Source organism: Lepus europaeus, chromosome 5, assembly GCF_033115175.1.
Source record: "Lepus europaeus isolate LE1 chromosome 5, mLepTim1.pri, whole genome shotgun sequence".
NCBI lineage: Eukaryota > Metazoa > Chordata > Mammalia > Lagomorpha > Leporidae > Lepus > Lepus europaeus.
This window is the reverse complement of record NC_084831.1, coordinates 146440327-146463776: the sequence shown is the minus strand read 5'-3', so window position 1 is coordinate 146463776 and position 23450 is coordinate 146440327. Positions and strand designations below refer to the sequence as shown.

Sequence of the window (23450 nt, the reverse complement as noted above, 5' to 3'; positions counted from 1 at the left end):
GACATGGGAGCGATCAGACCGATCAGTCTCCTGCAGTGAGGAGTCCTGAGACAGGTGACAGCCTGGGCTGGCCCTGGCCGCGACTCCAGCTCCTCGCCTCTGCTTCCCTGGCCTCTGAGGGCTCCAACATTAACGCGGCTTACAGCCCAGGGAGCGCCCTCCTCTCCAGCACACCATCTCCCAGGTTCGCTCCCGGGCGGGAGGCTGAAGACAAATTCGCAGGCGCTTCCCAGAAACCCCGCCGCTGGCCCGAGGGTGCAAACATCTGGATTGGCTCTGGGCGCTGCTTGCATCTTAAATCCTCCTGAATGTCCCTTCTGCACACACCCCGAGCCGGCTCCTAATCCAGAGATGGATTTACCTGTGAACTTAACTTCCTTTTCCCACTTGACTTCCTCTCCTCTGGAGACCAATGGCAGCCTTGGCACAGAAGACCTGCTGCGCCCCAGCCCGCACCTGCTCTCTGTCTTCGGTGTGCTTGTTCTGACCTTGCTGGGCTTTCTGGTGGCGGCTACGTTCGCGTGGAACCTGCTGGTGCTGGCGACCATCCTGCGTGTCCGCACCTTTCACCGCGTGCCACACAACCTGGTGGCGTCCATGGCCGTCTCGGACATGCTGGTGGCCGTGCTGGTCATGCCTCTCAGCCTGGTGCATGAGCTGTCTGGGCGTAGCTGGCAGCTGGGCCGGCGGCTGTGCCAGCTGTGGATCGCGTGCGACGTGCTGTGCTGCACTGCCAGCATCTGGAACGTGACGGCCATCGCCCTGGACCGCTACTGGTCCATCACCCGCCACCTGGAGTACACGCTCCGCGCTCGCCAGCGCGTCTCCAACGTGATGATTGCGCTCACCTGGGCACTGTCCGCTGTCATTTCGCTGGCCCCGCTGCTTTTCGGCTGGGGGGAGACATACTCTGAGGGCAGCGAGGAGTGTCAGGTCAGCCGCGAGCCCTCCTACACCGTGTTTTCCACGGTGGGCGCCTTCTACTTGCCGCTCTGCGTGGTGCTGTTCGTCTACTGGAAGATCTACAAGGCTGCCAAGATCCGCGTGGGCTCCAGGAAGACCAACAGCGTCTCGCCTGTATCTGAAGCTGTGGAGGTGGGTGCTATAGCGATCCTTAAAATACTCTACTTGCATTTGTACAGGCTGTATCCCTGGCACACACACACACACACACACACCGCGTTTGTAGAAGGTGGAACTTTTTGGTTGCAGGGAGGAGAGACTTTGCTCTGACAGTTGTGTATCACAGAGATAATCATGTCATTCATCTCCAATGGATTATTTCCTTACCCATAAAATGAGGGGTTTGTGCTACATGCCTCTACAGGATCCGATCTGGCTCCAGAATTCCATGGGTCTGTAACACCCTTTTGGAACATCTGGAGAAGTTGGTGGCTGGGGGTACACTGGGGTTAGCACACTGAAAAAAATATGCAGCTTCCTGCACTTACAGTAGGAATGTCCATGGAGGAAAGGGAGTGATGGGGGCCTGGCTTACAGGAAGATTGCCACACCTCAAGCACAGCAGATTAGCGTTTATTCCAGTCCATGTTCTTCTTTGCAAGTTCTACCAACTGATTTTGCAAAATTATGCCATCTCCTAGGTGACTGTCATTTTGCAGCATCCTGATCTAAGAGTAAAGATGTTGTTTGTAGTAGTCTCAGAGCTTGCCTTTGTTACCTGCTTCCATTGCTTTGTGGAACTACCTTCTGGGTTTTATTTCAATCCCCCACCTCAATGCACTTAGGCTGTCTGTGTGACTGAAAACCACCCCAGAAAAAGCTACAGGAGGAAATTAAAAATCCAGGGTAGACGATTCCCTTGCTCTCTACAAGTGTCACTTAATAGATGACAGCCACTGCAGTGACAATGAGGGCTCATCTTCTCCACACCTCCACTTCCCTGCTTCTTATTAACTCTTCAAGAGCTGACTCTATGACTCAAGATTGTGAAACTATATGAGAGCTGAGTCTATTGGATGTGAAGGCCGTTCCAATTCTACTCCCACACACTCAGTGCCAGGGATGATTCCTTGAAACTTATTCACATTTTTAAGTTTGATCAGGAACCTGCACAAGCCATACTTTCTGTTATTGGCTCTGGAACAAAACATTACATTCAATGAAGCACTGACTGCATCCTGTGGGCTTGGTGCAGGGGTAAAAGTACGATAAAGACATCATTGTTGCCCATGAAGAGTTTGCTGTTAGTGATGGAAGCAGGCATCCATTGTGAGCCCTGCAATGATATTGCATTTTCTAATTCTGGCTATACCAGGTCAATCAGGCTTAGCGAGACCAGAGGTGTAGCTAGGGGAAAGGGGGGAGATGGTTTCTAGCAGAGATAAGGAAAAAGGTGTGAGGGGCTAGCTGTCCTTTTATGTAGAACAATGTTTCTCAACCAAGAATGATATTGCCCCCAACCCTGAGAACTTTTGGAATATATGGTGATATTTCTGATATAAAAACTTGGACAAAGGGTGCTAATGATATCTAACATGCAGAGGTCAGAAGTGCTGCTAAATGGTGCACAATGCACAGCACAGTCTCCCATAACAAAGAATTGTGAAGGCCAAAGTGTTAGTTATACTGAATTTGGAGAACTCTGTTCTTGCTAAAATAAACAAGAAGTAAAGATAGATAATAATGGTGGAGATTCCCCCCCCCCCCATGCCTGGAGCTCTGTTTCATGTGTGTCAGCCAGGTCAGGGACAAAGCAGCTGGCTGGCCCTCCTTACAGGAATCCTCTCCTGCCAGGATGCCTATCCAGGAAAACATGACTAATACTCAACACCAAACACAGCTTGAAAGAGGGGAATCAGTTATAATTCTCCCTCTGGGCTTATTGTCAAAAGGGGAAAGGCTCTCTCATTTCACCGTATTGGTGATAGCAGAAGCAAGGTATTATAACATCTTCGTGCTTTCATTTCTCTCTCTCTCTCTCTCTCTCTCTCTCTCTCTCTCTCTCTCTCTCTCCCCCCCCCCCTTCCTTTGTCCCTGTCTTCATTTTTCCCTCTCTCCCCCTCCATACACACACACTACTTCTAGACATTTGTGGAAAATGGAATTATAAAATGTTTATTTGGGTGCAGTGTATATACTGATTTCTTTTTTTCTCTCTGAAAGATCCCTGTTGTGTTCTTAAAATGTTTTATTTACTTATTTATTTGGAGGGGTGGGAGGGAGATAGGGAAGGAGGGAGAGAGAGGGAGAGAGAGAGAGAGAGAGAGGGAGGGAGAGGGAGAGGGAGAGGGAGAGGGAGAGGGAGAGGGAGAGGGAGAGGGGGAGGGGGAGGGAGAGGGAGAGGGAGAGGGAGAGGGAGAGGGAGAGGGAGAGGGAGAGGGAGAGGGAGAGGGAGAGGAGAGACCTTCTAGCCTCAGGTTCACTCCCCAGTGTCTGCAACAGCTAGGGCTGGCAAATGCCAAAGCCAGGAGCCAGGAACTCCATCCAGGACTCCCACACGGGTGGCAGGGATCTGGGTACCAGGGACATCTCCTACTGTTTTCCACGATCACCAGCAGGAAGGCTCAGATGCAGAACTCAGTCTCTGGCCCTCCGGCCTCTGGCATGGGATGTGGGGGTCCCATGTGGCAGCTTAACCTGCTGTGCCACAATGCCTGCTCCTTCCAGATCACTTTCAAAATGAATCCTATGGCTTTGAGGCTGCCACATGATCTAGGGTTCTGCATATAACACCAGGGTTGCCTCTGCCCTATGTTTTGCTGAAGAATTCATTACAAACCAGGCCTCTTGATTTCTCCATGGTAGTGGGTGTCAAAGTTTCTAAATACAGTTCTATCACTAGCTGTGTTGCCTAGGGAAACCATAATATTTCTTTCCTATTTCTTTGCTGAATTTTATTCAAATACATTCTGAAGCCCTAACTTATGTCAGACATTGAGATGAGGACTGGTCTCATAAGACAAATAGGCCTTGTTTTTATCAAAGGGTAAGACCACTACTAGAGGGAGGTCTGAAATAGAAAGATCTTCCACCCACTGGTTCATAACCCAAATGGTCAGAACAGCTGGGGCTGGGCCAGGCCAAAGTCAGGATCCAGAACTCTATGTGGGTCTCCCACATGGGTGACAGTGACCCATGCACATGAGTCATCTTCTGCTGCTTTCCCAGGCACATTAGCAGGAGCTAGATTGGAAGTAATATGGGATGCAGGTGTCACAGGTGGCATCTTAGCCATGCACCACAGCACTGTCCCAAATTAATTATTGTTAATTCAAATAGAATAGGTTTAAAACTTGTGGGCTGGGGTTGGCATGGAGGCATAGTGGATTAAGCTTCTACCTAGAACTGTCATCCCATATGGGTGTCAGTTCAAGTCCCAGCTACTCCACTTCTGATCCAGCTCCTTGCTAATGCACCTGATAAAGAAAGAGGTAAAGCAGGAAGTTGGTCCAACTGCTTGGGATCCTGCACCCATGTGGGAGACTTGGAAGAAGCCCCTGGCTCCTGGCTTTGTCCTGGCCTAGCCCTGGCCATTGCGGCCACTTGGGAAGTGAACCAGCAGATGGAGACATCTCTCTCCTTCCCTCCTTCTCTCTCTGTAACTCTGCCTTTCAAATACATAAAAATAAATGTTTAAAGGCTTATTTATGTATTTGAAAGTCAGAGTTACACAGAGAGAGAAGGAGAGAGAGAGAGAGTGAGAGAGCGAGAGAGCGAGCGAGACCTGTCATCTGCTGGTTCACTCCCCAATTGGCCGCTATGGCTAGTGCTGTGCTGATCTGAAGGCAGGAGCCAGGAGCCTCCTCTGGGCCTCCCACGCGTGTTCAGGGGCCCAAGCACTGGGGTCATCCTCCACTGCTTTCTCAGTTCATAGCAGAGAGCTGGATCAGAAATGGAGAGCCGGGACCTGAACCAGCACCCATATGGGATGCAGGCACTACAGGCTGCAGCTTTATCCACTAAGCCACAGTGCCGGCCCCAAAAAATAAATCTTAAAAACAAAAACAAAAAAAAAAACTGTAGACTACAGAACACTCAGTCTTTCCCTAAGTTTTTAGGAACACTTACCTCTCTGCCCTCCAACTCATTCAGCCAAGCTTCAGGAGAGATCATGAAGGATCATCCCGATTTTCACTGCTGTTGGTTCTTCTGGAAGATGAAAGTTCCTCTCTGGAGGTCTGATGTTCAGATGGTACATTAGGTCAACAGAACTTTTATCCTGTTTCTTAATCATATATTGAATCATCCACCAAGGACAGTATTGTTTAGAAGCATGTGAAGTTCTGAAGAGGCCCAGAACACCTGTGAGACAAACAAGTATAGCTGCAAGGATTATGGGAAGGGACTGGAAGGTCTCCCTAGTTACAACCAAGACTTCTCAGTCCAAAATTTCCTTGTGTCTCTAACAGGTAGCTAGGTTGGTTTTTCTTCCATCTTAAATATAGATAATTTTCTTCTGTGTTAATTCAGGTACAACATGAAGTATTATCTAGGGGGTAGAGTCTACAGTTGGACAAAAGTGAATTCAAAGCTATTCTATTAGTCTGGATTAGTTGGGTTAGGATATTTAAACTGATTTGTCATAGCCAGAGAGCTTTCGGTATATGGTATGCTTTGTTAGCCAATGTAAGCATTATTTACTATGGCAACATTTAATAAAAAGCAATACAAACTTCTAATTATCTAACTACCATGAATGGGGCCACTATCCTGAGGAATCTTTTCCTTGAAAAAGCTTCATCTTTTGGACTCTTTGTAAAGGAGACACAATTCATTAAGGGCATTGAGAAGAAACTGTACTATTCATTGTATATCAAATGTCATATTGTTCTTTTTTTAAAAGATTTTAGTTATTTGAGAGGAAGAGTTATAGAGAGAGGGAGAGACGGAAAGGTTTTCCATCCACTGGTTCACCCCAGGTGGCTACAATAGCTGGAGCTGAGCCAATCTGAAGCCAAGAGCCAGGAGCTTCTTCCAAGTCCCCCATGCGGGTGCAGGGGCCCAAGCACTTGAGCCATCTTTAACTGTTTTCCCAGATCATTGCAGAGAGCTTGGTTGAAAGAGGAGCAAGTGGGACTTGAACCGGCACTGGTATGGGATTCTGGTGTTGCAGGCAGGAGGCCTAACTCAATATGCCACAGTGTTAGCCCCCTTTTTTAAAAAATATACCATCAATGAATAATATTTATGTGGAATTTGGTGCCAGAGTGTCAGAGTTCTGTTGGAGCAAAGACACTTCAATTACAGGAACACAAGCATAAGGGTTTTTTCCTTCACTAGCTAAGGATTATATAGTATCGTTACACCAGTGGATGGGACTAGGATAAGGAGAAGCACCAATGAATTGTTCATCATTAGTAGAGAAATGCTGGGTAGTTTTGGTTAGCGGTTGGAAATATTACATGTGGTAACATAAGAATGGAGGGGCTGATATAAAGTATTCTGAAGATGTGTTAACTAATTGAATTGAATCCTATACCTTCTCTTTAGCAGGGAGGCAAAGCCTTGGTTACTGAATTGAGAGGTAGGCTTAGATAGATAGGCTTAGAGGTAGGCCAAGATTCTTTTATAGGTGCCATTTTAGCACATTAATCTGCCTAGAGCATGACCCAGCATTTTTGTATTTGTTGAAAAAGGAAGGTTCATGGCTGGCGCTGTGGCACTGCAGGTTAAACAGCTGCCTGTGAGGCCAGCATCCCATATGAGCTCCCATTCGAGTCCTGACTGCTTCACTCTGATCCAGCTTCTTGCTAATGTGCCTGGGAAAGCAACAGAAGATGGCCCAAGTCCTTGGGGCCCTGCATCCATGTGAGAGACCTAGATGAAGCTCCTGGATCCTGGCTTTGTGGCCCACCCCAAGCCGTGGGGGGGCCTATGGAGAGTGAACCACTAGATGGATGATCTTTCTCTCTCTCTCTTTCTCTCTCTCTGTCTCTCCTTTGTCACTGTAAGTGTGAGTCTCAAATAAATAAATAAACTTTTTTTTTAATAAAAAGAAAATGGTTCATTATAACCCAAGAAAAATATATCTGGACTCTTAGGTACTCTACTCCAATTAATTTTTCTGCCTGTGAATCTATTGTCCCTAGGGATTCTAGGACCACTGCTGTTTCTCCAGAAATTTCTTCAATTACACACAGAGTAGGTGTTCTCATGTCTGGATCAGCTATAATTTCATCATGCAGAAGGGCTTCAGGATATTTTATCTGGAAGCAGATTCTACTTATTGAATTTGTAGGTGTATCTCAAAGATTAATGAAGTATTCTTTTGATAATGATAACCACAATATCAGTGATAAGCTGGCATATAGAATTGTTAATGATTCTTACTAGTTGGATTGCTCTATTAAATAAAATAGATTTTCCACTCAAGTATTTTTTAACTTAAGCATACAGCCAAAAATTTGTCTTTTACTATCCTTTCTTGTCATCGGGTGCAAACGATTATTTTATTAAAGAAACTGTTCTATTTTTTATTTTTTAAAAACTTGTTACAAGTCAGTTTTTTATTTATATAGATTTATTTTATTTATTTGCAAGACAGAGTCACAGAGAGAGGCAGAGACAGAGAGAGAGGTCCTCCATCCACTGGTTCACTCCCCAGATGGCTGCAAGGGCCAGAGCTGTGCTGATCCAAAGCCAGGAGCCAGGAGGTTCTTCCAGGTCTCCCACTGCACCACAGTGCCAGCCCCACAAGTCAGTTTGCTTATCAGACCACTTTAAAATTTCACACTGAATGCTCTATTGTTCTGTAGTGGTGGGCTTAAAGCTACTTACAGTTTAAATAAAAGTTTTATTGTTCTCCCTGTATACTTAGAGATAATTCCTCTTGAAAGTTTAGAAAGACAGAGATTTCTGGGCTATAATATCCCTATTGCAGTGACTATGGTACAGATTTTATGTAGTCATATTTTGCCTTTTAGTCAGTATGGGAATTGATTCTTTCAAGGACCCTCCTGCTAGTAACATTTACCATGGAACTTTAAAAAGCTCATGGAGGGAGAGTCATTGCTGTGTGGTGGGCTGAGCTGCCCCCTGGGATGTCTGCATCCTATATCAGACCCCATCAGAATGCCAGTTTGAATCCTGACTCATCAGCTTCTGATCCAGCTTCTCCCTAATGCAGCTAGGAAGACAGAAGATAATGGCCCAAGTCCTGGGTTCCTGCCACCCACTTCCAGGAGCCGGGATGGAGTTCTGGGCTCCTGCTGATGCCTGACCCAGCTCTGTCCATTGTAGGCATTTGAGAAGTGAAGCAGTAGATGGAAGATCTCTCTAAATATCTCTGTCCCCCTCTCTCTCTGTTACTCTGTTTTTCAAATAGATAAATCTTTTTAAAAAATAAAGTTCGGGGCTGGTGCTGTGGCTTAGTGGGTAAAGCAACTGTCCGCAGTGCTGGCATCCCATATGGGCACCGGTCTGAGTCCCAGCTGCTCTACTTCTGATCCAGCTCTCTGCTATGGCCTGGGAAAGCAGTAGAAGATGACCCAAGTCCTTGGGCCCCTGCACCCACATGGGAGACCCAGAAGAAGCACCTGGCTCCTGTCTTTGGATCGGCATAGCTCCAGCTGTTTGACCATTGGGGAGTTAATGAATGGATGGAAGACCTCTATCTGTCTCTCTCTCTGTCTTTCAAATAAATAAAATAAATCTTTAAAAAAATAAAGTACATGGAAAAAGGGATTAAATGATAAGTTGTGTAAAAAGCTTTTTGAAATATTTTCCTTAATATGCATTTCCACGAACTTTTTGAAGACCCCTTAGATAAACAGATTTCAAAATTTTTTGCACCAAAATAAATTTAGCTTTTAATTCCATTTTCTATGAGCTTTCAAAAGTACCCTTGTGTATACAGGGATCTTTATCTAGGTTGCTGAATCTTCAAGAACAGAAGCCTTTTTGGATGTTTTGCCTAGAGAATCAGCTTGCACTGATTTCTAGCATTGACTTTCTAAGGCTATCTGGAAAAAAAAGCCCCACTTTGGATATTTTCTAAGTTGATAAGTTAAGAATTAATTAATTTTTCAGATTAAACTCACTATTCAAGCTTGACTCCATTCGTAGGAAGACAGAGCAAAACAATCCAGAACACTGCTGGGAAGTTTTCTTAAGTCTATTTACAACCTTTATTTAGTTTATGATGTTGTGCCTTTATTCAATCTTCCCTTTAAAGAAGGCTTCTAAACTGTCCTTATGTAATGTATTTACTATTTTTGTATTTAAGTTTTCACACCTGGACTACATAGTTCTCTTTGTTTTCCTTCTGCTTTTAAATATTTTTCAATCTTATGAGATTTCAGTCAGATTAACTAGTTGATAAGATTTGTAGTTCAGCACAACATTCACTTTTTCTTTTTTATATTCTAACTAAATTCCTTTTTTTTTTTAAAAAAAATTTATTTCTTTACTTGAAAGTCAGAGTTACAGAGAGAGAGAGAATGAGAGGCAGAGAGAGAGAGAGAGAGAGAGAAGTCTTCCATCCGCTGGTTCATTCCCCAGTTGGCTGCAATGGCTGGAGCTGGGCCAATCTGAAGCCAGGAGCCAGGAGCTTCTTCCAGTCTCCCACATGGGTGCAGGAGACCAAGGACTTGGGCCATCTTCTATTGCTTTCCCAGGCCACAGCAGAGAGCTGGATTGGAAGTGGAGCAGCTGGGTCTTGAGCCGGCACCCATATGGGATGCTGGCACTGCAGGTGGTGGCTTTACCTGCTATGCCACAGCGCTGGCCCCTCTAACTAAATTCTGAATTGCATGATATGTTTTTGCCTTTCTCCCTGTAGCTTAGGAAAATTCTTAATTAGTGCCCTTATTTTAGCTCTAGACCAGTGTTTCCATTTAAATATTATAAATATGACTTTTGCTTGACAATTTTGCAAGATGATTGCATTTTCCAGAGAAACCCCAAAGGAAGATTAGTTCACATAGTCAGTCAGATAAATCTGAATAGAAATAACACAAGACAGAGAAATGCAGGAGGGTAGGTTTTGGAAGCTTGTAAAGTCTTTGAGACTATCAAGATTTATTTATTTATTTGAAAGGCAGAGTTAGAGGGAGAGATCTTCCATCTGCTGGTTCACTCCCCAAATGGCTGCAATGGCCAGGCCTCAGCCAAGCTGAAGCCTGGAGCCTGGAATGCCATCCAGGTCTCCCATGTAGGTGGCAGGGCCAAAGGACTTGGGCCACTCTCTGCTACTTTTTCAGGCACAGGACTCAAACAGGGGCTCATGTGGATTCTGACATCACAGGTGGTGGCTTAACCAGCTCTCTTGGGATTTGTTTCCTGTTTTTTGAGAGATTCTCTAAAATAAGTTAATTTTGATTTTCATTTGTCAGAAATTTCTCAGTAAGTAAAACAAACTGCTGGTGGTTGTCATGAAAAGTGCAAAGAGTTAGCTATTTCTTAAAGGAGAAGAGACTTTCACACAGATAAACCAACAGGTCACTCTGCTTAGTCAACAGTTTGTGTTTGTGCACAAAACCTTAGGGTCCCCAACTAGAGGCAAAGTAGAAACTTTACAAACACCAATGCAACAATCGGTTGAGCTGGAAAACAGGCTGAACTAAGTGACATGCTTTCACAAAGTGACGAGTCAGGATTTCCCATACAAAAGTTCTGTATGGTTCTAAAACAAAGTTCCACCAATTGCTTTGCCACACATTTATCACTGGTCTAGTGATCCTCGATTCATTAGCCCTCAGACTTGGCTTGGCTTGGCTTGGATGGGCATCAAGCCTATGCCTTCTAGAATGACGCCCTTTACAATCATCAGAGATATTCCAGAACAAAACAAAAACCTATCACGTTAAGACTTTGTATACATTGACAAACAATGCATCTTAGACTTCTAGTCCCTAGAACCATGAGCCAAATAAACTTCTTTCCTTTATTTATTTTTTTTAAGACTTCATTTCTTTACTTGAAAGTTAGAGTTACAGAGAGGCAGAGGCAGAGAGCGAGAGAGAAGTCTTCAATCCACTGGTTCACCCCCTAGATGGCCACAATGGCCAGAGCTACCCGAAGCCAGGAGCCAGGAGCTTCTTCCAGGTCTCCCACACGGGTGCAGGGGCCCAAGGATTTGGGCCATCTTCCATTGCTTTCCCAGGCCATAGCAGAGAGCTGGATCAGAAGTGGAGCAGCCGGGACTTGAACCGATGCCCATATGGGATGCCGGCACTGCAGGTGGCTGCTTTACCTGCTCTGCCACAGCACTGGCCCCAATTTCTTCCCTTTATAATTATCTTGTCTCAAGTGTTCTGTCATATGACATAATAAGGACCAAGACAGTCACAAACTCTGAGATAGTAAAACACACTGAGCATCAAGAGCCCAGTGGAACTAGTGAGAAGTCAAATTATCAGGATTTCTACCTGACTGCAGATTTGGGAAACTGGAGCTTAGGGCCCAGTCAATGCACCTGTGTTCCAAGCAGTCTATGGTGAGTCAGCAAATGGTCTCAGTAGAATCTCCAGAATGACCATGGTTGAGGATCTGAGATAAACAGACACAGCTGTGTTTAAGGCTTCCATAACAAGAGAAAACTCTGCTTGCAGATACAGTCCCTCAGAGCATAACAGAATGCTGATCGTCCATGGCTGCTTGGGGTAGCGTGGCACTCAGGCACTAAAGGATGTTCAGAGGGGGAGTGAGCTTACATCACCATGGAGTGTGGCTGCACGGGTGAGAGTGCTGCTGGCTATTGGTGCTCAGAGGTACAGTTCAGTGGTGAGTCTGCCCTGATGGGCTGACTTTCACAAGTGAGAGCTGACACCAACAATTTAGTTTTGCCAATGTGTATTCATAGAGCTGCATTGTCCTTGATCATTTAGAGAGGTTTAAACAACGAACATGGCTTCTTATTGCCACAGCTACAGAACAACCAGACTTTCCTAAGTTTGCAGGAACATTTTTATTCTCACCCTTGCATAGTGGAACCAATGTGTCAGACTATTTCTAGTTTGAATATCCTGATTCTTCCATTAGATCCTTGTGACCCATCATGCATTTTAACAACACATTGCTTTAGCTTGAAAATCTCCTGAAACCACACTTCCCAAGTACAAGCTGTTTTTTTAAGTCTTTTTTTTATTTGTAAGGCAGAATTAGAAAGAGAGAGGGAGGGATAGAGATAGAGATCTTCCACCTAATGGTTCGCTCCCCAGATGGCTGCAGTGGCCAGGGTGGGCCAAGCTGAAGCCAAAGCTAAGAGTCAGGAACTCATCCAGGTCTCCCACATGGGTGGCAGGGGCCCAAATACTTGGGTCATGTGCTGCTGCTTACCTGGGCCCAGGGGCAGGGAAGTAGAGCAGAAGTGTAGCAGTGAGAATTTGAACCAGTGCTCCAATATGGGATGCCAGCATCGAGGATTAACCTGCTGTGCCACTGTGACAGCCCTGCAGATGTGAGTCTCTGTCCCTTCATTCAAGTAGCTGCTATTGATGGAAATCTATTGGTTATCTGAGATCGTAATAGGAGAGTGAAGCAGAATGGTTAGAGAAAATGTAAGAACACACTAGGTCTGGGATTAATCAGTAAATAATTATTCAGTATGTAGACATTTTGAAAGAATGAGCTCTAACACAACTGTCTTCTCCTTGATCTGTAAACGTGTAAAATCTTGGCTTCCAGATATCCTCGTGAAAAAAATCCTCCTACAGCTTCAGATCACATCACCTGCCTGACCCTGTCTAGAATCCCATATGTAAATTGTCCTATAATAAATTCTTTTTTTAAAAGGCTTAGAATTTTTAATAAGATTTATTTTTATTTATTTGAAAGAGTTACAGAGAAAGAGAAAGAGAGGTCTTCCATCTGCTGGTTCACTCCCCAGATGGCTGCAACGGCCAGAGCTGCGCTGATCTGAAGCCAGGAGCCAGGAGCTTCTTTCAGGTCTCCCATGCAGGTGCAGGGGCCCAAGGACTTGGACCATCTTCGACTGCTTTCCCAGGCCATAGAGAGATGGATTGGAAGAAGAGCAGCCAGGTTTTGAACCAGTGCTCATATGGGATGCTGGTGCTTCAAGCTGTGGTTTTAACCCACTGGTGCCCACAGCCCCAGCCCCTGTAATAAACTCTTTTATTCTTATATGGAGCTTCCTTCTTCCTTCTTCAGTCTCAGAATTCCTTGTCAGCTTGAGGGACATTACATATTCCACTAAACTGTAAACGTCCATCCACCCTAATTTTCTCATATTTGGGCGGCTCATTCTGAGACTCTCATTAGTTTCTTTTTCCTAAGAGCTAAAAATTGGACTGGAGAAGAACTGCCTCCTGGGAGACAGAAATGAATCTGTACAGCCAAATTCTGCAGGAATCTCCCCTTCAGAAGACTTGGGCGCATCCAAGGGGAGAGAGTCTCTGCTTTCTATAAATGCATGAGTAGGGAGGTAGCAAATGGGAACCAGAATATACCGAGACAGAGACAGATGCCGTGGCAAGGGGACTGTCTCAAACAGTAGAATATGTGAGGAAGCACAACCGAAGACAGGTCCTGGGAAAATTCTAGTATGTTAGAGGACCTCACATGAACTTAGAAAGTTAGAACAACTTCAGCAAATCTGCTTCTAGGGCTGGCATTGTGGCATAATGGGTTAAGCCACTGCCCGCAATGCCAGCATCCCATATGGGCACTGGTTCAAGGCCCAGCTGATCCACTTCCAATCCAGCTCCCTGCTAATGCATCTGGGAAAAAAGCAGCAGAAGATGGCCTAAGTCCTTGGGCCCCTGCATGCATGTGGGAGACCTGGATAAAGTTCCTGGCTCCTGGCTTTGGCCTGGCCCAATACCAGCCATGGTGGCCATTTGGGAAGTGAACTAATGAAGGGAAGACCTCTCTCTCTCTCTCTCTCTCTCTCTCTCTCTCTCTCTTTCTCCCTCCATTTATCCTCTTTTTTGTGTGTAACTGCCTTTCAAATAAAAAAACAATCTTTAAAAAAACACAGAAAATCTGCTCCTAAAAGTGATAATGAGATTTGATAAGGATTTGGCATAGTGTTCATTACAAATAGCCCCTAGATTAAGACAGTGCAATATGTAATTTCTCAACTCTGATAGTAGAAATTATAGGTGGGGTTTTGAATTTTGATCTTTTCCTGGGCTAGCAAAATGCAGTATGATAGTCTCTTGGCAGCAAGCCACAGCTCCCAATCAACCATGTGGTCTCAGGAGTGAACAGCCCATAGTCTACAGTGTAGTGTGTTGTTATGCTATGATGTTTGGCAAGTTAGACATACTAGGTATATTTTCAGCTTATAATATTTTTAACTTATGATGTGTTTGTTGGCATGTGATCTCATCATAATTTGTGAAGCATCTGCACTTCTGTAGTTTTGCCAATAAGCCATACATGCCCTATAATTTGTTTATGAGTGTTTCTGTTGTTCCATGAATTGAAGCGGCAGCAGTAGGGTATCCATCCTCATCACACTTACCATGCAAAGTCCAGTTTTCCTCCCTTTTCTTTTTAATTTTTTTTTATTTTTCACAGGCAGAGTGGACAGTGAGAGAGAGAGAGAGAGACAGAGAGAAAGGTCTTCCTTTTGCCGTTGGTTCACCCTCCAATGGCCGCCGCGGCCGGCGCACCGCGCTAATCTGAAGGCAGGAGCCAGGTGCTTCCTCCTGGTCTCCCATGGGGTGCAGGGCCCAAGCACTTGGGCCATCCTCCACTGCACTCCTGGGCCACAGCAGAGAGCTGGCCTGGAAGAGGGGCAACCAGGACAGAATCCGGCACCCCAACCGGGACTAGAACCCGGTGTGCCGGCGCTGCAAGGCAGAGGATTAGCCTATTGAGCCACATCGCCGGCCTTCCTCCCTTTTCTAAGATGTAAGCAAGCCCTCCAACTCTGTCACTGTGTTGTATATCTGAAGTTGAGTCCCATGAGGCTGTTAGATTCTTGCACCTAAAAATCCAGGACCTTCCTTTGAAATGGATGTGCATGGTCTGGGCCCACCAGCCTGGCCCAAACCTGGCAGTGATCAAGAGGTGGCTCTCCACAAGGCTTCTGCTTGTCTTACAGGTGAAAGACTCTACTCTGCAGCCACAGATGGTGTTCACGGTCCGCCATGCCACTGTCACCTTCCAGACTGAAGGGGACTCATGGAGAGAACAGAAAGATCAGAGGGCAGCCCTCATGGTGGGCATCCTCATCGGGGTGTTCGTGCTCTGCTGGATTCCTTTCTTCATCACGGAGCTCGTCAGTCCCCTCTGCTCCTGTGACATCCCGGCCATCTGGAAAAGCATTTTCCTTTGGCTTGGCTACTCCAACTCCTTTTTTAACCCCCTGATCTACACAGCCTTCAACAAGAACTACAATAGTGCCTTCAAGAACTTCTTTTCCAGGCAACACTGAGTAAGAGTCCTTGGGGAGACAAAGGAGCTCTTCCAAAAACTTGATGAGATGTCCAATTTCATCTGTTTCTACACCCCTACCCAACAGCCACGTGGCAGAGATAACTCCTTCAAGTGCTCCAGGATCACCTTTAGTACTAAACTAGCCCCACTTCTGCACTCCAGTGAAAGAAGATGCGTCTTCACAGGCAGTTTGGTGACTTCACTTGTCTAATTATTTACTATTCCTCCCCCTACACTAACAGCCACAGAGTTTGCCCACAAAGTGCCCTTTCCTCTGCCAAAGCCACTCCAGGATGGTTCTATCTTAAAGAAGTCGAGTAGGTCAGATGGGAGGGAGGAGATAAAACAACATGGGAAGATTGATAATGGATGGAGAAGAATAGATAGGAGATCACAATGGGAATACCTAGGGGTTAGGAGGCCATAATTCCAAGCTTTCTGAATTTCAACTGTTCTGCTTTATGGTCCTAGTAAGTATACCGCAATACATACTGGTATTTTCCAATATTGGACCACTAAATATTGTCTCCAAACATATTAAAGTATGTAGTGCCATCTGTGAGACCAATGAATCCTGGCTTTATTTGTGTCAAACACACATACACGCACAACTATGGAAAAGGCATGTGTTCTAACTGGACAGTTTACTGCAAAATGCAATCCATCAGCTTGGAGCAGACATTAAGAGGCACCTCCATTTTGAAGCAACCATCCAAAAACAGTAGACAAGTCTACTAATTGATCTGTCAAATTTGCTTATTTGCCACGGGTTTCATGTGTATGGAATTTATTCAGGTATTTTCAGGCAAGAGCCTTTGTCCTCAGATCACGAAGTTAGCATGCATTAGCGGTCAGGAAGTTATGGATTTTTTTAAATACAGCCTCAGGACCAATAACATTGAAAGCAGCTTCACCAAGCACTTTCACAGTATGGCGGATTCGTGTGCACATTGCTATTTGGGTTGGCATGTGAAGGCCTGTTAGGAACACTAGTGAGTATGAAAAAGACAGACCGGGGCGGGGCAAGGGTGACTGCAGTTCTCTACAAATGGTCAGTGCAATTGTTGAGGGAGGATGACGACCTGGTGCTGCAGTGTTTGCATGATGGTCCGAAACCTGGGCCATGCCCACTCTCCAGAGGCAGAGGCAGATCGTAGAAGAGTCTGAAGAGAGAGTAGACAATTCTCTTCCCAGACTGGTGTGCATACCAACTTCTTGCCAAGAACAGGGGGTGGTCTGCGTCAGCCTTGGGAACCTGCAGAGGAGTGGTGCTGACAGCTCAGCACACTCGACTCCCAGCAAAACCCTGACCTATTGACTAGTAGCATCTCCTATTGCCATAGTCGTTGATATGAAAGGAGGGATCAATACTTTAAGTCGCACTGATCTATAGTGACAGTTACTTTTTATGATTAATCAGAAATCTTTGCAGAAGGGTTTCCAGCTAGTGAGATCATTCTTGGTAACAGAGAAAAATAATGGGGTTATACAAGGATCCCTAAAGTGATATAAACCTATGTATTTCTCTGATAAATTAAATGTGCAACTACTATCGCCATCAAAAGCTTTTGACTTCACATAAAGGAGAGGGGTGGGTTTTGGCCTAGTGGTTAAGATGATGGTTGGGACACCAGTGTCCTGTATCAGCCTGGGTGGGTCTGATGCCTGCCTCCAGTTCTTGACTCCAGCTTCCTGCTCTTGCGGTCCCTGGGAGGCCATGGTGATGGCTCAAGTAACTGGATCCCCACCACCCATGTGGGAGCCCTGGATTGAGTCCCTGCTCCTGGCTTCAGCCTCTGTCTGGCCCCAGTCTTTGAGGGCATTTGGGGTTAGTGAACCAGCAGATGGAGACTCTGTCTGTCTCTGCCTCACAAATGAATAAAAAAAATTTAAAGAAAAATTTTTAAAGAAGGAGGAATTCTTCAAAAATAGATCCACTGCCCTAGGACACTGGCCTCTGATGAGCAGGCCAGTTACGTGAGAGTTGGGGTGTGAATAAATGCTTCTTTATCTGCCAGGCTGAAAAGTAAACAAGGATACCTTTCTGTCTTGGAGAAAGAATACCCCACAAATCCATAAACTGCTTTCTTATCACACGGTTTGGTCAAGTTAATTGTTTAAGTAAGGGCCTTTTACCTTAGTCAAAACAGACAGAATAAGCAAGAATTTTTCTACTGAGTCTGAATCCTATGAAAATAACGCTTGCAAAATGTTCTAAGCTCTGTAAGTTCTGAGCCATTTTACTAACTAACCATTGTCTTTTTGTCAGGCGTCCTCAACAGTTACAAATCTTATACATTTTTTGTTTGTTTGTTTGTTTTGGACAGGCAGAGTGGACAGTGAGAGAGAGACAGAGAGAAAGGTCTTCCTTTTTTTGCTATTGGTTCACCCTCCAATGGCCGCCGCAGAAGGTGCGCTGCGGCTGGCGCACCGTGCTGATCTGAAACCAGGAGCCAGGTGCTTCTCCTGGTCTCCCATGGGGTGCAGGGCCCAAGCACTTGGGCCATCCTCCACTGCACTCCCGGGCCACAGCAGAGAGCTGGCCTGGAAGAGGGGCAACCGGGACAGGATCGGTGCCCCGACCGGGACTAGATCCCGGTGTGCCGGCGCCGCAAGGCAGAGGATTAGCCTAGTGAGCCGCGGCGCCGGCCACAAATCTTATACATTTTTTTTAAAAAAAATTTTTTTTTGACAGGCAGAGTGGACAGTAGAGGGAGACAGAGAGAAAGGTCTTCCTTTTTGCTGTTGGTTCACCCTCCAATGGCCGCCGCAGTAGGCACGCTGCGGCCGGTGCACCGCTCTGTTCCGATGGCAGGAGCCAGGTGCTTATCCTGGTCTCCCATGGGGTGCAGGGCCCAAGCACTTGGGCCATCCTGCACTTCACTCCCTGGCCACAGCAGAGAGCTGGCCTGGAAGAGGGGCAACCGGGACAGGATCGGTGCCCTGACCGGGACTAGAACCCGGTGTGCCGGCGCCGCAAGGTGGAGGATTAGCCTGTTAAGCCACGGCGCTGGCCAAATCTTATACATTTTAAAGAAATATTTATTTATTTATTTGAAAGAGAGGGAGGGAGGGAGGGAGGGAGAGAAAATTGTCCCTTTGCTGGTTGCAAAAGCTGGGACTGGGCCAGGCAGAAATCAGGAGCCAGGAACTCCATCCAGGCCTCCCACAGGGGTATCAGGGGTCCAATTGCTTGGGCCATCTTCTGCTGCCTTCCCAGGCACATTAGCAGGGAACTGGATCAGAAGCTGGGTAGCCAGGACTGGAACTGGCACTCCAATATAGAATATTGGTGTTGCAGGTGGTGACAACTTTGACAAGCTGTGCCACAACACAGGTCCCCAGTGATAAAGCTTAAGGAAAAGGAAAAAAACAGCAACAACAAATAGGAATACAATTTCTTTCACTTTTTTTTCTTTGTAACTTTTACTTTTTAGTGAGTACCTGCTAGGCCCTGTGCTAAACATTTTTACATAAATTACTTCATCCTTTCTATCCCAGATGATTTTGACTTCCCTAACACCACTGCTTACATATTTGATCATTTCACTTATGTCAAGTTTCAGTTTAAAAAAAACCAAACTTGGCCGTTATAGAAAACTTTAAAATGATCTTGGGCAATAAATTCTCTTGCCTGTTGTCTCTGACTCTTTGAATGCATGAATTTTAAAATTTTGTGTTATAATTATCTAGTAATTGTTATATCATACATTACAAAATACTTGTACTATATTGTACATAGTAAATTATATCAATATTTCCAAAATAGGAAATTTGTGCTAATTTGGGGGGGAGTGTTTGGTTTGAAGTTTAGCTTTTAATTTACTGCAAAGACTGTCTTTATCCAAAGAATGTGACCAGATAAGGAAATGTTAGCCATCTGTGAAGTCACGACTTACATGCTATGCAGACCCCATGTCTATGCATCCATGCACATTTCTTGAAGAATTTACTTGGAAAACTATTTGATTTTTCTTATTTCTGCATAGGTACTTGAAGTACTAAAGTCACAAATATGAATACTTAAAAATACTTGCTCAGTTTACTTGCTCAGTTACTTTTTCCCACTAATGCTTAGAAACAGCAATACCACCAAATGCTATTAGATTCTAGTGTTGTAATAAGGGAAGTGCTTCAAAAATTTCAGTAAGTGCTCCATAAAAGAAAAGAAGAAACTCAGGGGGTACCTGGAGAGGGGATACCAGAATCAAGGGTAACTTTTTAAAATCCCTGAAATATTTTTCATTCTTTATTTATTTTTTATTTTTCTTATTGTTAAAAGAAAGCTTCCTTCCCCTTGAAAGGGAAGCTTTGGGAAGATGTGCCAATCTGTCTGGTGCTTTCAGGAACCCCCCCCCCCACTCCTCCTTCTCCTGGATTCTGCAACCCTCCGAGGAGAAAGAGGCCATTACAATATCCATTCAAACTCCAACTGAGATTCTTACTAATATTTTCACAAAAGGGATGAGTCCATTACTATTCCAATATGTATTTACCATCTCCAAGATACATCACTAAATTACGCATTGTATAAAATGTTCTGTTCATATGCTACCTAGAGCCAAAAACATTGTACATGAGAAGGAAGAAATGGAAATTAATGAATTATTTTGTTTCCAATTGAATACCAAAAGTTGTTTACAACCAGAGAAAAAATATCACAAGACAGAGACAGCATTGATTGAATTGAATCTCTAATGTACAATTCAAATATTTATTAAATCCTTTCCTTACTTCTAACTGTTAATATTTCACCAAGTTAGCAATGAGCCTGAATCACAGACAGAAATCAACTTAAAAACATTGGCCCCTATTCCTTGTGTCACATGGGAACAGCCACCTGTATCAGAGCAGTGCCTATCGCAGGTGGGAGGCTTCCTTGCAAGTCCTCTCTAGGTTAAGGCTAGCCATGCCAAAGTCCTGCAAAATGCAAAATAGGAGGAGGAGGAGGAGGAGGAAGAGGGGTGGGAGTGTGGGTGGAAGGGCAGGTACAGTGGGAAGAACCATTATGTTCCTAAAGTTGTGCTTAGGAAATGCATGAGGCTTGTATTCCTTAAATAGAAGGTTTCTGAAAGAAAAAAAAAATCCAAACCCAGCTTTCTCCACTCTGTTTTGTGAGTATAGAAGCTGGGGCTCTAGACACGTACAACCATATTTCTCCCTTGACAGCTGGCTCCCTGGCTTCCCACCGTAGTTGCCAGTGGGGAGGAGGCACTGGAGGGAGAAGCGACTCACTCCCCTGTCAGCATCAGGACCAGGAAACCCTGGCAGCAGCAGTGACTTCCGGGTCCACTTCCTCAGCTGCATCAGAATGGGCTGGCTGGGTCAGATGCCTGGGTCCACCCCGGGGCTGGAGGTCCTCCGCTGAGCTCCTGAGGTCCCAAGAAAGCTGATGATAGCTGCTCCCTGCAGTTCTACCTCCAGGGAAACTCAGTGTGCTCTTGTCTTTTCTGTTTTCTGTTACTCATTTAGCCAAGCCCTTTCATTAAATTATGCCGTAAAAGGTACAAGACCAGCTGCATAGCTAAAGATAACTTACTAAGGAGATAATCCTCTCATGACAGATGACTGTACACACCCTTAAGGTCATTTTGAGTTCTGTGTTTTCATTGTACAGTAGTGAAAGGTGGGTGGTAGATGTTTCTGAAGCTGTATTGACATTAGGTTATTTTGCGGGAATTAATTTTGTTTAAAGATTATTTATTTGAAAGTCAGAGTTACAGTGAGAGAGGGAGAGACAGAGATCGTCCATCTGCTGGTTCACTCCCCAGATGGCTGCAATGGCCAGGACTGCGCCAGGCTGAAGTCAGGAGTTTCATGAAGGTCTTCCATGTTGGTGGCCAACTTCTGCTGCTTTTCCCAGGCCATCAGTAGGGAGCTGGATAGGAAGTGGAGCACCTGGGACAGGAACCAGTGCCCATATGGGATGCTGGCATACCTGCTATGCCACAAGGCCAGCCCTGGGAATTAACTCTTGAGACAAGCTCAGTATTTGACCTTCCTCCTAAAGGGAGCACATTTGTCTCTGTGTTGGTTCCATTGGATCATAAAGCTCTTCTCATAGCCAAAGATGCTATGGATGCAGAAACAGGAACCCGTTCTGTGAAAGAGAAGATACTCTGAGTAAATTTATGCTTGCCAAGCATGGATTTGATTAGTAGGAGGGAAACGCCTCTGTCCTGTGTTAGGCGAGCAGAGCACCTGTGTTGATTCTGGGCTGGCCCTACCTGGGCTGGTCAGTTGAATTGGCTCCTTGTGGTGTACGAATGACCCCACTCAGGACTGTGGCATCCCATGCATCCAGCGACAAGAGGGTGGAAGTCCTGTCTGTTAGCAGATTAAGGAGCTCTGTAAAGAACTATGTGTTCTGCAGGCGACCTTTTGGTGCAGTGGTCAACTGGCCACGTGGGATGCTTGCATCCAATAAGGGAGTGCCAGGTTCAAGTCTAATGTGCACCCTGAGAAGCAACAGGCGATGGCTCAAGTACTTGCATTCCTGCCACTCACGTGAGAGATTCTGGATTGAGTTCCCAATGTCTAGCCTGGATGCTTCAGGCGTTTGAAGAGTGAACGAGCTGGTAGAAGATTTCTCTCCACCTGTCTCACTCTCTCTGTATCTCTGCCTTTCAAAAAAAAAAAAAAAAAAAAAAAAACAAGAAAATGGGGCCAGCGCTGTGGTGCACTAGGTTAATCCTCTGCCTGTGGCGCTGGCATTCCATATGGGTGCCAGTTCTCGTCCTAGCTGCTCCTCTTCTGATCCAGCTCTCTGCTATGGCTTGGGAAACAGTAGAAGATGGCCCAAGTGCTTGTGCCCCTGCACCCATGTGGGAGACCTGGAAGAAGCTCCTTGCCCCTGGCTTCAGATCGGCTCAACTCCAGCCATTGAGTCCATTTGGGGAGTGACCCAGCAGATGGTAGACCTTTCTCTCTGTCTCTCCTTTTCACTGTATATAACTCTACTTCTCAAATAAATAAAATCTTTAAAAAGAAGAAGAAAAGGAACCATGTTAGTCCCAAAGAGACTTTTTCTAGCAGTCCTGGGGCCTCTGGTCCAGCTACATTCAAGCTTGTATCTCCCTCTTTCTCCTCCAGAAAAGAATGTGCCTTTCCATCTGGCTTTACCATAAAAACCCATGATCACATCTACCCTGGCCTCCTTTGGGAGAGGTTAGGCCAGCGGCTTGCTGTGTGTAGTGTGGTCTGGCTCAAGGCACAGAGGTACACAAAGAAAGCAGGAATTCTCAGGACAAGAAGTGGCTAATTTAATAAGCTCTCCTCATTATCAAGAGTTATGCCACACAAGGAGAAATAATTAATAATTGCTAAGCACTTACTACACATAAGGTAGTGTGCTAGTACTTTATACGCACCACATTTTGTCCTGACAGTGACCCTCTGAGATGGTATGGGGATTTAACACCAACGTCCTTTAAGTCTTGTAAAAATAAAAGCATTTATCCGGCCGGCACCGCGGCTCACTAGGCTAATCCTCCACCTTGCGGTGCCGGCACACCGGGTTCTAGTCCCGGTCGGGGCACCGATCCTGTCCCGGTTGCCCCTCTTCCAGGCCAGCTCTCTGCTGTGGCCAGGGAGTGCAGTGGAGGATGGCCCAAGTGCTTGGGCCCTGCACCCCATGGGAGACCAGGAGAAGCACCTGGCTCCTGCCATCGGATCAGCGCGGTGCACCAGCCGCAGCGCGCCTACCGCGGCGGCCATTGGAGGGTGAACCAACGGCAAAAGGAAGACCTTTCTCTCTGTCTCTCTCTCACTGTCCACTCTGCCTGTCAAAAATAAATAAATAAATAAATAAAAGCATTTATCCAAGATGAAACAGCTAATAGATCACAGAGCCAAGGTCAAAACTCAAGATCAGGTGCCAACCCCAGCCCTTCAACTCTGTACTAGTGCACGAAAGCAGCCCTGAAGAGTGGGAAGTAATCTACAGGATCGAGATGAAGGCAGAATCCCATCATCTCCACCAAATGCAGCCCACACATTAGCTGCAAAATGACCAGCTTTCAGAGGAAACCCTGGAGCAGGGCTCTTTCCCTTTACGTTATTTGGTGACTGTGTATCAACCACTGGGTGACTCCCACTTCCCAGATCAGCACTGCTGTGTGCATCAGAAACATATCCAACAC

At 45.6% G+C, this 23450-nt stretch overlaps 1 protein-coding gene across 1 annotated transcript; it reads left to right on the top strand.

The window, feature by feature from the left end:
• Positions 1-351: 351 nt before the first annotated feature.
• Positions 352-15307, top strand: HTR5A (5-hydroxytryptamine receptor 5A). The gene is made up of 2 exons (XM_062193820.1): positions 352-1095; positions 14975-15307. The coding sequence occupies exons 1-2, from the start codon at positions 352-354 to the stop codon at positions 15305-15307; spliced, it is 1077 nt and encodes a 358-aa protein (XP_062049804.1).
• The last annotated feature ends 8143 nt before the right edge of the window (positions 15308-23450 follow it).